At 44.2% G+C, this 15403-nt stretch overlaps 1 protein-coding gene across 5 annotated transcripts in view; it reads right to left on the bottom strand.

The window, feature by feature from the left end:
• Nucleotides 1–12426, bottom strand: part of Chd1l (chromodomain helicase DNA binding protein 1 like) — a 55114-nt gene extending 42688 nt beyond the window's left edge. For 3 of the 5 annotated variants that reach the window (XM_021158320.1, XM_021158318.1, XM_029475102.1), the window contains exons 1-3: nucleotides 6951–7085; nucleotides 1943–2055; nucleotides 488–594 (exon numbers count right to left, since the gene is read on the bottom strand). In XM_021158320.1, coding sequence (XP_021013979.1) covers nucleotides 488–594; nucleotides 1943–2055; nucleotides 6951–7059 — 329 coding nt within the window. In that variant the 5' untranslated portion in view covers nucleotides 7060–7085. Of the gene's footprint in view, nucleotides 1–487; nucleotides 595–1942; nucleotides 2056–6950; nucleotides 7086–7816; nucleotides 7991–12410 lie in introns of those variants that run through there. The other 2 variants (XM_029475104.1, XM_029475103.1) reach the window with 2 other exon arrangements.
• Nucleotides 12427–15403: the final 2977 nt, after the last annotated feature.

Raw genomic sequence — 15403 nt, forward strand, 5'->3', positions numbered from 1 at the left:
CCTAGGGAACAGTTACCAAGCAAGCCACACTTCATGACAGTGCCACATACAGACCCTAAGAGGCCTGGTACCCAGAAAGAGTCCTGGGGCCTCCAAACCATGCCTAGGGTCATGGCTAAGCCTCAGGCAAGGCCCTAATGTAATGTTTAGGCATTAGAGTTAGGTCTAAGGGCGTTGTGTTGGCTTTTAAAAGGAAACCTTTTTTACATTAATCATTCCCTACATCAGTATGAAAAGGATGGTCTTTCTTCAGGGCAATAAACTTCATTAAAAATGAACACTGGCCTTTAAGTTGCCAAACACAAGTGATAAGACCGGGACCCTCCTATCCTGGATTCCCAGTGTCTACCTACCTTGCTTCAATTCGGATCTTTCTAGAATAAACTTTTTAACTGTGTAAGACACTATTATTTTATCATATTTTTTACACCAGCCAGGCTATCTTAAGCAAGGCAAAGAATAAAAGTTCATCTGACTCACTCCGTACCTCTCCATCTCTTCTTTCCAGTTGCTCAAAACAGACAAGGGACAGAGAACCAGAAACGGCCCTTCATCATTCAGTCTCCCCACCAAGTAAATGAGGAGAGCGATAGTCTAGAACAAAAGAGAAAATCAGTTCTGATCACATTTCTCACTGGAACACGTGCATTTGCGTGTACGCATGCCAATACATACACACACTTCTCAAGGGACTGAGAAGAGCCCTGACTGTCAGGACTGTGAAATGCTATCACCATGGCACTTGCTTGTGCATCCTGACTACCCTGACTTTAATATTCTATAGATTAGGACCTCCCCCCTCCCATGTGATTAACTCATGTGGTATGATGTAACTGGACTGTCTATCAACCCAAACCCCAAATGGCATGTCAACCCAAGGCAGTTTTGCTCACCGTCCTGGCTGAAGTGTCTACATCAGCACTCTGCCTGCCTAACATCGCGCTAACAACCAGACTCTCCAGGTCTCTACGCTGTACACTGCTTCCTTTAACCCCATTAGTTAGCTAGTGAATTTAGAAACCCCAAGGCATTACATTCACACGGAGCTATCCTGAGAGACCCAGCAAGCAGATACTGTAATATCCAAAATAAATTCAAGACTACCCAGTACCTTCCCCCTTCCAAAGGACTTTCCAAACTGTCCTAGCAGGCCAAGTACAGAGCCAGATAAAAAGCTGGCTGACTAAACAAATATAGAAACATAGTTTTAACAGCCAAAAACAAGATTAACAATTCCCCTGCCCCATCTCACACTAAAAACCTCAAGGACAAACAAAATAAGAGTCACCCTATACAAACCAACCAATGTCTACAAAGATTATTTGGCTACACCAATTAAAATAAGCCAAACTACCCTGGTGCCTACATCTGGCCCTTACAAAGGTAAACAAAGTGTGTTCTTTCTTTGTTCTGGGTCTCTCTCCTTCGGCCTGCATGCTGAGACTGAGACGGGGTTTCCCAACATTTCAGATAAGTAAAAACCTCATGCATTCTGCATCATTGGCGGTCTCTGTGCTCTTTGTGGGGGAGGGTCTTTTGACAAGCTACAACAATACCACAGGAAACACTGCTAAGGAAGTCATAATCAACTTGATGCTAAGACAGGTAAATTATTTTTTATAGAGAAAATTCCTGGACCAGGGTCATTGGCTGCTCTAATTAAGGCGTGACTTCTCCCAAACACGTTAAAAAACAAAACAAAACAAAACAAAACAAAAACAATGCCCCCTCAAAACAAACAAACAAAAAAAAAAACAGATCAAACAAGGGCAATAGTACAATTTTAAAAACTCAAACTAGAGAACACAGCTCTGAGATGAGACTCCTTTAACATGCTACTTTACATATTTTACACCCTCGTAAGAAACACACTGCTGCAGTGAGCACGCAGCGACAACAGTGCACTGTGTGGGGGTAAGCTTGCTCATTCCACAGCAGATACCTGGCAGGTCTTCCCCAAGCCCATCTCATCTCCCAGGATGCAGCCATTCTGGCAATGAAAGCACTGGACTAGCCAATTGACTCCTTCCAGTTGGTAAGAACGGAGACGAATCCCTGGAGATAAAAAAACAGAAGCGGTCTGAAGAACAGAAATTCCAGCAAACTTCAGGTTCTGTGGCGGCCTCACCTCCCATGCTCCCGATCTGGACAGCCATAGTACTCACTTCGCTGATGCTCTGTATGCAGACTTGGTTACCATCTGTCACTCATTCAAACTCCTAAAGCACCTATGTCTTTGTCACCTAATCCACCTGACAGAAAGTTTACAGAGATTCACATCCCTACAACTGGATGTGGTCGTCTTGGAAACGAGGGTTACTGAAGCAGCTCACTGGCAAGCAGCACACGAGCTGTGCATGCTAAGGAAGAGATGCAGACAGACCACACTTCATCATAAGGAGTATTTCACAGAGCTTTGATGTGAAATGTCTTCCACCAGCTCATTTACATCAACTCTTGGGCCACAGCAAGAGACACAATTTGGGTGGGTGGTGGAAGCTTTAGGGAGTGGGGCTTAGCTGGGGGGAGTGGAGAAAGGCCCTAGAGAGCAGACCTCGGGGTTCCAGCCTGGCTCCACCTTTCACCCAAGCTCAACTGTGCCACAATACCGCATGCTGCCTCCTCCTGCCGCCATCTCTGGAACCTGCTCCAACTACCAAGCATCCTGCAATGGACTTTTTCTCACATCACACGTCTGAATAAATACTTCCCTCCTTAAATCACTTTCGTCTGATATTTTGTCACTGGAAATTGGTACCAAGAATGGAGTCACTGCTGTGATTAATCTGTCCATGTGGTTTACAGAACTGGTTTGCAAGAGGGGGGGTTAAGAACCTAGAGCTGTAGGCTAAAGACACCCCAATATCCTGCGAGCTGGAAGCTACCGGGCATTTAGAAAGCCAGAATGCCAACAGGAATTCAGGAGTATGGATGGGGAGATGGATGCTTCAGGCGGAGAAGACTCAACCTGGTGCATGCTGGTAAAATAACCCGACGGTGGGAGGGGCTTACAGCACTGGAAATGTTCTCCATCTTGACTGTGTAGACAGATATCAACTCCTAACTGACATCTTATTTTGCAAGTTGGTATCACTGGGAGAAACTGGATAGAGCCTACAGAGAGCTCTCTATATTACTTCCTGTAACTACCTGTGAATCTGTGACTGCTATATTAGAAAAGTTTAATTTTCTTATTTAAAAAAAAAAAGATTTATTTTGAATTATATGTGTGCTGTGTGGCTGTGTCTGGTTATGTGCACTTGAGTGCAGATGCACACAGAGGCCAGAAGAGGACATCAGATGTCATGGAGCTGCAATGATAGGCAGTGGTGAGCTACATGTCTGTGCTTGGAGAACTTGGGTCCTCTGCAAAGGTGTACCTGCTCTATCTGCAGGCCATCTTCCCAGCCCCTAAAAGTGTAATTTTCAAAAATGAATAAAAATTATCAGTAGAGATAACAACACTAACATTTAAGAGTCAAATGCAGAGATATAAGTAGTTTAGGCAGAAAAAGAGTTTAATACAGAGAATTAGGTCACTGTAAAGTTGTTGGAAAGACTGGTGGAATGGCCTCAAGGTTAGCACCTGTGTCAGTACTGCAGAACTGGGCCACCATGTCCGCCTCCATGGACAGGAATCCAGAAAAACAAAAAACAAACAAACCAAACAGGCCACTGTACAGTCAGCTCTAGAAATTGATACCTTCCACCTTAATCCACGCCAACACAGGTGCTCCACATCCTAGCCAAAGCCCACAGGTAAAAGCCACAAGGCCAAGAGAAAAACAGGAAGCACAGATCCACCTCCACTCCAGACTGGCTGTGGCTCTCCTGCTCCAAACAACATGCTTCCTTTCCTACAGCAAAGCCATAACAGAACCCCGGGGATCAGGGAAATGCATTCTGTTTTCTAACCTCTAGGGTCCAGGTCAGCGCTTCGCTCTCAGGCAAAGGACCAAAGTGACAGGGCAAACAAACACACAAACCAAAAAAGCCAGAAGGTGCTTTCTAAGCCAAAGATACATAACAAGTTTCCACCATTACTAACAGCCAAATAAACAGTCGGTAAACCATTAAAAAAAAGCTATTTTTAATTTCTCAAATTAGAAATGACCAGTGTTGCTCAGTGTAAAGAAACATACATTTTGCACTCTGTATTCTAGATATACTATGATGAGGATTTAAGAATCCACAGCTATGGGTTGGAGAGTTGGCTCAGGGGTTAAGAACACTTGTTACTCTTGCAGGGGACACGAGACTCCCAGTACCACGTGAAAGCTTATAACTATCTGTAACTCTAGTCCCAGAGAATCCAATACCCTCTTCTGACCTCCATAGGAGCCAGGAGCTCATGTAATACATACACATGCAGGCAGGCAAAACACTCACACATAAAATAATAAATCTAAAATATTAAATTCATAACTGTAATAAGTATTTGGCTGTGATAATATCTACATTTCATATCTAGCCCATGCATTCAAACCTGCACCCTCTTGCCTGCTCACTTTCTTTTATCAAGAATGCCCCTGCACATATAGGCTCCTCCTGGACCATTACATGCAGCTGGATTTGATCTGTATACAGTTCTGGTCCTTCTGCATACTTTAAAGTATCAATCCCAAGGGCACTGGCAAGCATATAGGCAGACAAACATCAATCAAGATATGCTTAATACACTAAGGCCAGTCCAGAAAGCCAGATTTAAATCAGGAACAGATAGGGAGAATGGTAAAGGGGAGGGAGACACTCTCCTGGGAGGGAGGGAAAAGACCGGCTCAACAAGAGGGAAAACATGTCTGCCCTGTACTGGAAACCTAGCTAACTACTCAGAAGGAAAAAGGAGGGTAAAATAACAGTACGGGTATCTAAAAAAGCCACAAAGAATCATACTATCACCTATCTAAAACCAAGACAAATCTATATTAATGTAAATCTGTGTATAAATATACATACGTAGCTTTAACAAACTCTTCTCATCTGGGCTGACAATGCTCCCTCCCAGAGCCAAAGACCACCCAATAAAAACCCAAATAGAAGACATGAGAAGCCCTCTTTTGAGTTGTTAGGACTGTAAACTAAAATTTCTTTTTCTGTAGGCATAAATTATTTCATGAGCCCATACGGGGAAGAAAGGCCAGAAGGTTTTCAATGGATTGCCATCTCCGAATACTGCATTTATTCTAGTGACCAGAAAGGACAACTGTACTGTGCTGTCGGGGCTGTCCAGGAGATGCCCAAAATAGACAGTCCATTGCTATTGACCTAGGTTGCATGCCCAGAGGTGGAAGGTGAAGTCCGTATTGTGGAAACACCATGGACTTGAGAAACAGGAGTCAGAGAACCCTGAGCTGTAATGCTGCCTTCTACTAACACTTGTCCTTATAACCACAGGTAAGTGCAGCCCTCACCCCTCATCAAGGAAACTTTCCTTTGACAGAGATGGAGAGCAATAGAGAAGGCCACAACCAATTAGAATGCAGAGTGTAGGACTCAGTCCCAGTGGATACATTCACACCTAATGGTATTGTGGAAGAGGGGACAGAAAACAAGGTCGGAGACTTTGCTGTCAAATTGTGTCTCCAAGTAACACCAGACACTTTGTTTACACTGTCACCAACATGACTGCCCACACATGTGGATAGTACCAGTGAGCATGCCAAAATGAACAGAGAGGAACCCTTGAGGCCTCAATCCTACACAAAGAACTACAGGCAACTAAGAGAAGCTAAGAGCAATAAAAGTGGACGAGCTCTCTAGGGACGAGCACACCGACTGGCTGTCCAGTGCCAACCAGTCAGCCCTGAAACGTACATACAAGTGACACTAAACACGCTGAACAAGTATATCTAGGAGTATTTATGTACATAGGTATATGCATACGATAACGATTAAGTGGGGGGGGGGCATGGATTTGAAGGAGAGAAGGGGAGGGTTTATGAGAGTGTTTGGAAGAAGTAAAGAGGAGGTGTAACTATAATCTCAAAAATAAACATTTTAAAGTTGAATATAAATGGAAAATATTGATATGAACTGCTTGTCTTTCACTTCGCCCTCATCATCATCTGCCCCTCCTCTAAGCTAACGGAACTTTTTTTTTTTTTTTTTTTTTTAAAGAAAGAGTCTCTCTATTACATAGCCCTGGCTGTCATGGAACTAGCTATATAGAGCAGGCTGACCTTGAACTCAGAGATCCACCTGCCACTGCCTTCCAAGCGCTGGGTTAAAGGGTGCGCCACCGCCTGGCGGAAAGGCACATTTTGTTGCCTTTCCAAACCCTCACCTTTTGGTGGTACTTGGCACGTATAAGTCAAGCGCTTCCTTATACTTTCAAAAGCTCGTATCCGCTAGTAAAGAAACTGGCTCCTAGGGCTGCTATTTATTTTGCTTATCTGCTCCCCATACCCCACATTACTCTCTCGACAGCAACAAATAACGACCACGGGGTGACAACTGGTGAGTCATTATGACTTTCCGTTACACCAGCACTACATTCCCAGCAGACACATAAGGAAAGGAGTCTTGGGTTGTGGAACAGAGAGAACGCCGCAGGATGATGTGGCTCCAGGTCCACTGGGGTCCGCACGCCTGCGGTCTCTACATCTGGAACCTACAAACTGAGGTCTACACATCTGGAGCCTACACACCTGGGATCCACACATGTGGGATACCCTCCCTTGGCACTCGTAATGGCAAGTGGGCTTAACACGAAAGCACAAGAGGCACAGGACAGGACAAACTTTGCTGCGCAAAGCTTCCAGCGCAGCTTTGAGAGTTCATTAGGGAGCCGCAACAAGTGAGTGCGCATGCACAGTCGGCAGGGAAACGGAGACTGGGAGGAGCGAGAGCAGCTGGGAAGCTGCTGGCTCCCCCGCTGTCCCCGCGTAGGCCAGCGCTGCCGCGCGCCTTCCCGGCTCCCGGCCGCCCCCGGGCGTCCCCGGCCCGCTCACCAGTTAAGCCCCACTGCTGTAAGTCTTGTTCCTGCACCCGCGTCCGCACCGGCTCCGGCCCGTGTTCGGCCGGCAGCGCCTGCAGGAAGCGCGGCAAGCCGCCCGCCATCCCGAGAGGCCCCGCGCCTTCGCTCCCGCGCGCGCGAAGTACAGCGCGCCTCCGCCAGAGGGCGCAGCTCGCGCGCCTTCCCACGCTTCCTTAGCGCGCAGGTGCGGAAGACTGGTCTAAGTGTGCTTCTGCGACTAGGACCTAGAGGCTGCCTTTGCTAAAAGCTCTGTCTCCTAACTTGGGTTGCTTGGGTAGCTAAGAGCAGGCTCAAAACTTGGCACGCTCCCCTCACCCCTCTTAATTTCTTATCTGTCTCCTTTAAACTTTGGGTCCGATTCCTGAGCAGCTCTCCATGTTTTCAGTTACGATGCACATGCCTAAAAACTGGTACTACAAGGTCTTATATTATCTAACCTTTTTCTTCATGTATGACTAAAAACACCAAAATAAGATTAACTTTATCTCTTAAAATGTGTAGTGACAAGATACATTCAAAGAAAAGACCCTGGTGGTACATTCCTGTAATCTCAGCACTGGAGAGGCTGAGGCAGGAGAATTTGTGAGTTCAGTCTAGCCTGGGCTGCAAAGCAGGAAGGTGTCAATAAATAATAAAGATCAATGCTCAGTTAGCAGAATGCTTGCCTCGAATGTACCAAGGCCTCGGGTGGGGGCATGAGGGTGAGCACCTGTAATCCTAGCCCTGGGGAGGTGTCAGCAGGAGAATCGGAAGCTCACTGTCAGCCTCAGCTACACAAGTTTGAAACCCGCCTAAGGTGCATTAAACCTTTTCTTAAAAATAAAGTGTGAGAGAACTTACCGCCATCCCTCAAGATCCCAAGAGTAGCCATTCAAACAGAACATCTATGTGTGATAAAAACAATAACTAATAACTAATGGCCACGTTGTCCTATGAAGGACCAAGGCTGGCCCCACTATGCAGAAGTAGTCCTCTAATGACGAAGGGACTTTACCCGTCCCGTTATACAGACTCCCCAGGAACACACAAAACCAGACCTGAGGTACAACCAGATCAAGAGGGGAGGTGTCAGATACACCAAGGTCATCGCACCCCTCTGTGATCAGTTTCGTTGGAGTTAAAGATTAACTCAAAACAAAAAACAGTTCTCAGTGGGTACTTGAAGTTTCTTGTTTATAATATGAACTACTAGTGGGCTCTTACAAGAACATGGTGTGTTATCTGTCCCTTAACCAGTGGAACTGAACAAACTTGCCCCCGTTTTCCAATAGAGCTGTATTGAATACATTCCTTTTTTCACTAGTCGTTTTTTCCATTTGATTGGGGGGGAGGGGCAAATGGCTGGACCTGGTTTGTTGAGAGCCCCCCAAAATCAAAACTCTGGCAGCACTTCTGACCATACTCTTGAATCCCCAAGTCACCAGAAATGCTCACCAAGGGTTGGTTTTGAGTATCAGTTGTTATTTAACCAACACTGCCATCGTGTGCCAGATTTCCCCTGTACTGGAGAAATAGAATTCAGTTAACAATCCAGACAGACAATGCTAAAGCTGTAGCTGGAGGCACTCTGGTTCTCCTGAAGTGCTTTCCACTCACTTGTAACTGCATTCTTGTCTTCACTTAAGTACAGAAAACAGTTTCAGGAACTGTCTATATGAAGCAAAGTTTGAGAGGTTTTTTGTTTTTTGGTTTTTGGTTTTTTTGTTTTTTTGGGTTTTTTTTTTTTTTTTTTGAGAACATGGATGAGAGAAGATTATCGATTTAAGGTTAAGCTATTTTGGCCTTAAGCATGATTTAATTAGTCATTTGATGTAGCTCCCCTGAGATGACTCAGAGAATAAAAATGCTTGCTGCTCATGCCTGAAGACCTAAGTTACATCCCTGGAACCACGTGGTAGGAGGCAAGAATTGACTCTCACAGGGTTATCACACACACTGGGTCTCGCTTTCTTCCCTCCGTCTAGGAATAAAATTAAAATTGGAAAGAAAGTGATTGATGCCGACCAAAGCCATGGGCATGGCATAGTGGGGCTGGACTGACCCTGTAGGCTAGCTTGTCAGTGGCAAGGCTTCCTCAAACTCCTGAGAGGAAGGTGTGACTTTCAAGGGCTTCTCTAGAGTGATTTTGCACCTGGTCTCTCTGTCTCACTTCCTTCTCCCCAGGTTCTAATCTGCTAAAGCAATACAGTCAACCACTCGCCACTTATTCAAAAGCATTCCTATTTTCTTCTTATTTAAAGTAATCCAGAGAAAGATAAGAATCTAGCTTTAAAGGAAGCAGACTGCTGATACATTGAATCTGGCACTTAAAACACAGCTAAGAAGAAAAAAATAATAAGTAGCTGGGAAATTCCAGGTCTGCGCATGAGATAACATGAAGGTTTTACTCTGGATCTTACATGAAATGAATCTATAGAGGGCAGGGTGGAAGCAGAGAGACAGTTCAGAGGCCATCACAAAAGCTTGGGCAGGAGGTGGTTTATGGTCCGCGTGATGCAGGGCAGATATGAGGAGTGGATACGCTGAACAGGTCAAGCCAGTAGGAGTCACCTAGAGAGAAATGGAATGGAGGAGGCTTGCTTTTGGAATTCAGCCTGCATACACGGTAGAAAACGTCACATGAAGGAAAGAAGACAGGATGCGGGATCCAGAGACTGTCAAGAATCCCCATGTGTCCCGGAAGTGCATGGAGGCAGAGGGACTCCCCATTCAGTATTGGTGGGAACACCAATTAGCACAATCGTGAAAATGGCGAGTTTCTCATACATCTAGGACTAGAACAGTAATATGACGGAGCAGTTCCCCTGCTGCGTATCTGTTTCAGAGAGCTATCTGCACCTCCATGCTTACTGCAGCTGATTTTCTAACAATAGCCAAAAGGTAGAATTGGAGGACACCATGCTGGAGGGATGGCAGTGGGTAAGTGGAGAGGCACAGCCCCAGGGGCTTCATCGCTGGCTTGCTTCTAGCTGCTGTTTGCCATTGCTGTCTTTCTCATATAGCTAACGTTGTGTGAGTGGGTCTGGGAAGACCCTCACTGCCTATAGTCTGGTGTGGTTGCCTCTTGGGAGACAGGCCTCTCCATTGGGCAACTTTCCTACAGATCGGTATGAAGATGAACTTTCATAAAATAATAATATTGTTTAGATGAAACTAATGATTTTAGAGAATCCCTGATTTGATTTAAATAGTTTTAGGAAGTTAGAGTAGGTAATAGAAAGTTTAAGGAGAGGGTTTAGGTGGTTTTGCCAGGAAGATATAATAAAGTTAGAATCAAGAGTAGGAGCCCGGGGAGCATCCGTGCGTTGCAAGCACGAAATTGTACTAGGAAGGGAAACTCAGGCTTACGACAGCTAATGATCCAAGAAAACAGCCATTCCCAGCTTGGTTCTGAGTCCTGGAGCTTGTGATCTAAGGATGTGGCCACAGGTTTTGGTGTGCACCGTGAAAATATGGGGTTATGAACAAAGAATAAATCATTCTATAATGAGTATAAGAATAGAGAATATATTATTAGTCATTTTAGCTGAACAAGCCTTCAAAACTAAGACATAAGATAGATGGTGAGCTGTTTCTTACTAAATACAAATTGTCGTCAGCTAAACATAGGGAAAAAACTTGCTACTATAGACTGGCTTGCTTAAACTTTGTTAATCAATGACAAAAGAATTACTGCTTTAGGGTTATGATGAACTTATAGAGAGAAAGATAGATGGGAGATGTTTAATTATGAGTTTCAAAAGAATACATTAATAATCCTGTTGTAAGCTCCTTTTGTGTAATGATTTTAAGCTGTTTTTGAAGAACATGTTCTTATGGTGATTGTTTTTTAGAGTGTAACTTATAACTATAAGGTAATCTTTTTTTCTTGCATGGAGAATGTTTGTATTAGATGGTGTAAAAAGTCTAAGAGAAAAAATAAAGTTGTTGGAGCCTGCTTGTTGAAGCTTGCTCCATCCACCAAATACATGTTATAGTTTGTATATAAAGTGGTTGGAGCTTTGCTCCATCTGCCCAATGTGTGAGTGTGTGTGTGTGTATAATGAAATTGTTAGAACTTGTTAAAGCTTGCTTTATTCACTTGCTTTATTCATTGTGTGTGGTGGTGGGGGGTGGCATATATACATATACACTGTAATTCATGTGCCTACATATATAGCATACAAATATGTGTGCTCATACACATATATGTACATATATGTATGTGGCCTTTTGAGACAAGAGTCTTGCTGTGTAGCCTAAGCTGATCTCACTTCCTCAGCTTTCTGAGTGCCAGGATTGAGGGCCACCACATACACGATGGACTATCATTCGGTCATTAAAGAAACAAAATTCTGTCCTTTACAACATGAACGAGCCCCTAAGGCTCATGTTAGATACAATAAATCTAGCACAGGAAGTCAAACACTGAACATTCTCAGTTAAACCAGACACCAAAAATCTTGGTATCATAAATACAGAGGGTAGAATAGTGGATACTACAGTGTCTTAATTACTTTTCTGTTGCTGTGATGAGACACTAAGACCAAGGCAGCAGACAGAAGGAAGGCTTTATTTGAGATTCTGGTTCCAGAGGGATAACAGTCACGTGGCATTCAGGCATTCAGGGCTTAAACTGAAAGCACAGAGTGAGCCACCAAACTAGAAATGTGAGTCTTTAAGTTCTCAAAGTCTTCTCCAATGACTCCTTGCTTCCTGCAGCAAGGCCACGCCTCCTAAACCTCCCCAGACAGCAGTGCCAATTGGAGCTTGTAGGGGATATCCCATTCCAAAGGGCAGGTAGAGAAGTGACGGAGTAAAGATGGAGGTGGGGCAGTTAGAGGAACAGGGTATAGATGCATAGAAAGAACAATCTTTAAAGTTCTTTTGCACAGTAAGGTGCCAGTGCTTGCCAAAAAATAATTGAAGATTTCAAATGAACCAGTAGGAATAATTCTGAATGTTTCCAACAGAAAGAATAGATGTTTGATGTGCCAGAAATGCAAGTTTCTACCATTAGACATTGTACGCACTACTGAAATGTCTCAATGTATTGCTTATGTGTGCATTATGGTTGTTAAACAGTGCCTGCCCCAGAGTAGGTACCCAAATGTTTGAGCCAGGTGCCCAGAAATAATTTCACATTTAAGACCTGCATTTGTTAAAACTTTGACACACAGGGAAGATATTCCTCAGGTAGGCAAATCACGGCACAGAAAGCTTAAGAAACACGATGATGATTCTCACAAGTCATCCTTAACTGGCAGATAAAGTCGAGTCCTAACCCGGGTTATACAATCATATTCATTTTAATTCTTCCTGTTATTCCTCCACAGATGAAGGCAAGCATCTGGCAACAGCAACTCAGTGAGATTAGCAGTCATTAAATTACCCTTTAGATAACCATAGCATTTTGTAGCTCCTATCAAAGCAAGCATGATTAAGCACGGCTCACCTGCAGGTTATGTTTGTTCTCTGTGTCCTTGCTCTGTGGGGTAACAGAAGTTCACTGGCAGCATCTAGTGAGGCAGACACAAGGCTGTAAAGGCTGCAACCACAGAGAAAAGTTGGCACAGACCTTTACTTTTGGACTGAAGATGATGTCAGTCCCCTACAGTGAATGAAAGAGACTTCAGTTTTCCTTCTCAAAAGAGGAAAAACTACATTCTAACTTTAACCTGACTATACATTTTTGGCATCAAATAATATATAATATATTTTGGAGGTGTTTGGTTGGCTGGTTGGCTGGGGTTTTTGTTTGTTTGTTTGTTTTGGTTTTGTTGTTTTTATTTTGTTTGGGTTTTGGTTTGGTTTTGGATTTTGTTTTGGTTTGTGTGTGTGTTTTGGTTTGGTTTGGTTTTTGGTTTTTCGAGACAGGGTTTCTCTGTGTAGTCCTGGCTGTCCTGGAACTCACTTTGTAGACCAGGCTGGCCTCAACTCAGAAATCTGCCTGCCTCTGTCTCCCAAGTGCTGGGTCTCTCTACATAGTTCTGATTGTCCTAGAACTCACTCTATAAACCAGGGTGGTCTCAAACTCACAGAGATCGTCTGCCTCCTAAGTGCTGGGATTAAAGGCATGCTCCACCACATGAAGCTGATAAATACTATATTTTAATAGGCTGTCTTTTATTTATCCTATGATAGTTTCACACATGTAAACGATGCATCTTAATCATATCCCCTCTCATACACCAAGACATCCCCTTTGCTTCCTGCCCATCCTCTTCTTCCTTTTGAAATCCATTGAGTCTAGTTAGTGTTTCCTGATGGGATGCAATGATCCTGACGGCTTCATCTTGTACTGGTCTTACGCAGTGAGCTCATGAGTGCAGGGGCCATATCATATCCAAAGGACAGCATTTCACAGCACCCTTGCCCAGAAGGCAGTTTCACAATGTGACCATTTAGCACGGTGACAGTTTGCTAGATTTCCCACTGGAGTCTTTTGGTATCCCAAACCACAGACTTTTGACCAAGTGTTAATTCCCCCTCCTGTAAGGCAGGCCTCAAATCCAATCCAAAAAAAAAAAAAAATCAGTTGGTTACCCTGGCAACCTTCATACCACTATTGTATCAATGACCAAATCTTGTCTGTTGTATAAAACAGCACATACTACATTAAAACCTCGGTCACTTCAGAGAATCTACCCTCTTTAGTAAGGACACTGAACTGCAATGTCATCAAGTAAATGTTTGAGGACATAGCCTGGATGTTGTAGGCAGCTCTGAACTGAGACCTACCCTTGGGACTTTGATTTGCCTGGTATCTTTTTTCCCTTAATGCCTTTGACTGTCATTCCTTGCCATCAAACTAGTCCTTTGCAGTTTCGTGCTTTCTGTTCTTTGTTGAGCAGTCTGTGTGGCCCACTTTACTAGCCACTGACAAGTCTGAGTTTGGTGACTTTGGAACTAAGCTTTTCAAGCGTATTTCCTCATAAATAGCAGGTTATCTAAATAAGGTCCTGTAAGACCCCCGAAGCTGGGCCTCTCTGCTCAAGTCCCGGGATGAGCTGACCAGCACCCCAGTGTCCCGAGAGAAAACCACACCTGATGCAAACTGCAAGAGGTTTTATTATCAGCTAGCTAAGGACAAGGGCAGGGGAGTTCGACCCCCGAGTGGTAACAGTAGGGGGCTTTTAACAGCTAGCTGAGGAATTGGGAGGAGTTGGGAGGAGAGTTGGCTACAGCTCCTTTCTGGTGAGGAGGGGAGTGAGCTGCAGCCTCCTCTCCAGGGTCTATCTCCATGTCCTTGGCACAGGAAGGCAGGCATCTCTGGTTGTACAGTATAGAAACAAAAAGGTCTTTTGCTGGCTATAGAGAACAAAGAGCTTCTTTCTAGCTGTATTTTTAAAGACCAGGGAAAACAAGCTTGGGGAACATTTAGGGGCTTTACCTTCCAGGGAGAAATGCTCTAAGTTGGGGTCTCACAGTCCCACGAAGGCAAAATGGTCCCCAAATGTCCTTGGGCACTTTTCTCTAACCAAGACCACAACCCTAAGGATTCCCCCAGCCTTCTTTTTCTTTTTCCTGATCAGCAGGAACCTGGAGATGTCTTATGCCTTTACTCCATAGTGCCTGAGTCTTAGGTTTGAAAATGAACACACCTGGTTCATATGTGCTTACGTTCCTAAGACACAACTAGAATGTGGAGCCCAGGGATGCCCCCAATCCCCCCACACACAAACTGTCCAGAAATACTGTGTACAATAATCTTTATAATCAGGCAGTTTCAGTAATTATAAAAGGCTTCAAAAAGCCTAGGTGACATAGTCATTTAAATGAGAAATAATTTTACCTATCATATCAGGTGAACATTTGTTTCACAAGAAACTAAAAGTGAATTTGAACGTCCAAGGGTATTGTGAAGAACCCAAAGACCTTAGCTGAGAATCACAGTGTCTGAATTTTACCAGTGAAGACAATGAAATCGAAAGTTAAGCCTCATTGTTGAGGTTCACTGGGAATCTCATAGCTGTGGGGGGACTGTCCACAGAGATAGTAGTTCCCCTATTTTCTTTTTTGTGGTTTTTCGAGACAGGGTTTCTCTGTATCGCCTGGCTGTCCTGGATCTCACTTTGTAGACCAGGCTGGCCTCGAACTCAGAAATCCGCCTGCCTCTGTCTCCCGAGTGCCCCTATTTTTATAGCCTATAGGTGAGGACACTGAAGAAGACACACACACACACACACACATGCACGCGCGCACACGTACCGATGTGGTCATGGATAGCCAGATTTGGCACATTACTTATCTTCAAGTGTCCACGTTCTCCTCTGTAATACGGTTGAGTATCCAAGCCCTCGCTTATGTGACTTTGATGACTTCGTTTTCTGGTGGGAAGAGCCTGTGGATTTTTTTCTTTGTACTGTGAATGGATGAATACGTTGGTGGGAGGAGCCTGTGGATTTTTTTCTTTGTACTGTGAATTGATGAATACGTTGGTGGGAG

Source organism: Mus caroli, chromosome 3, assembly GCF_900094665.2.
Source record: "Mus caroli chromosome 3, CAROLI_EIJ_v1.1, whole genome shotgun sequence".
Classification (NCBI taxonomy): Eukaryota; Metazoa; Chordata; class Mammalia; order Rodentia; family Muridae; genus Mus; species Mus caroli.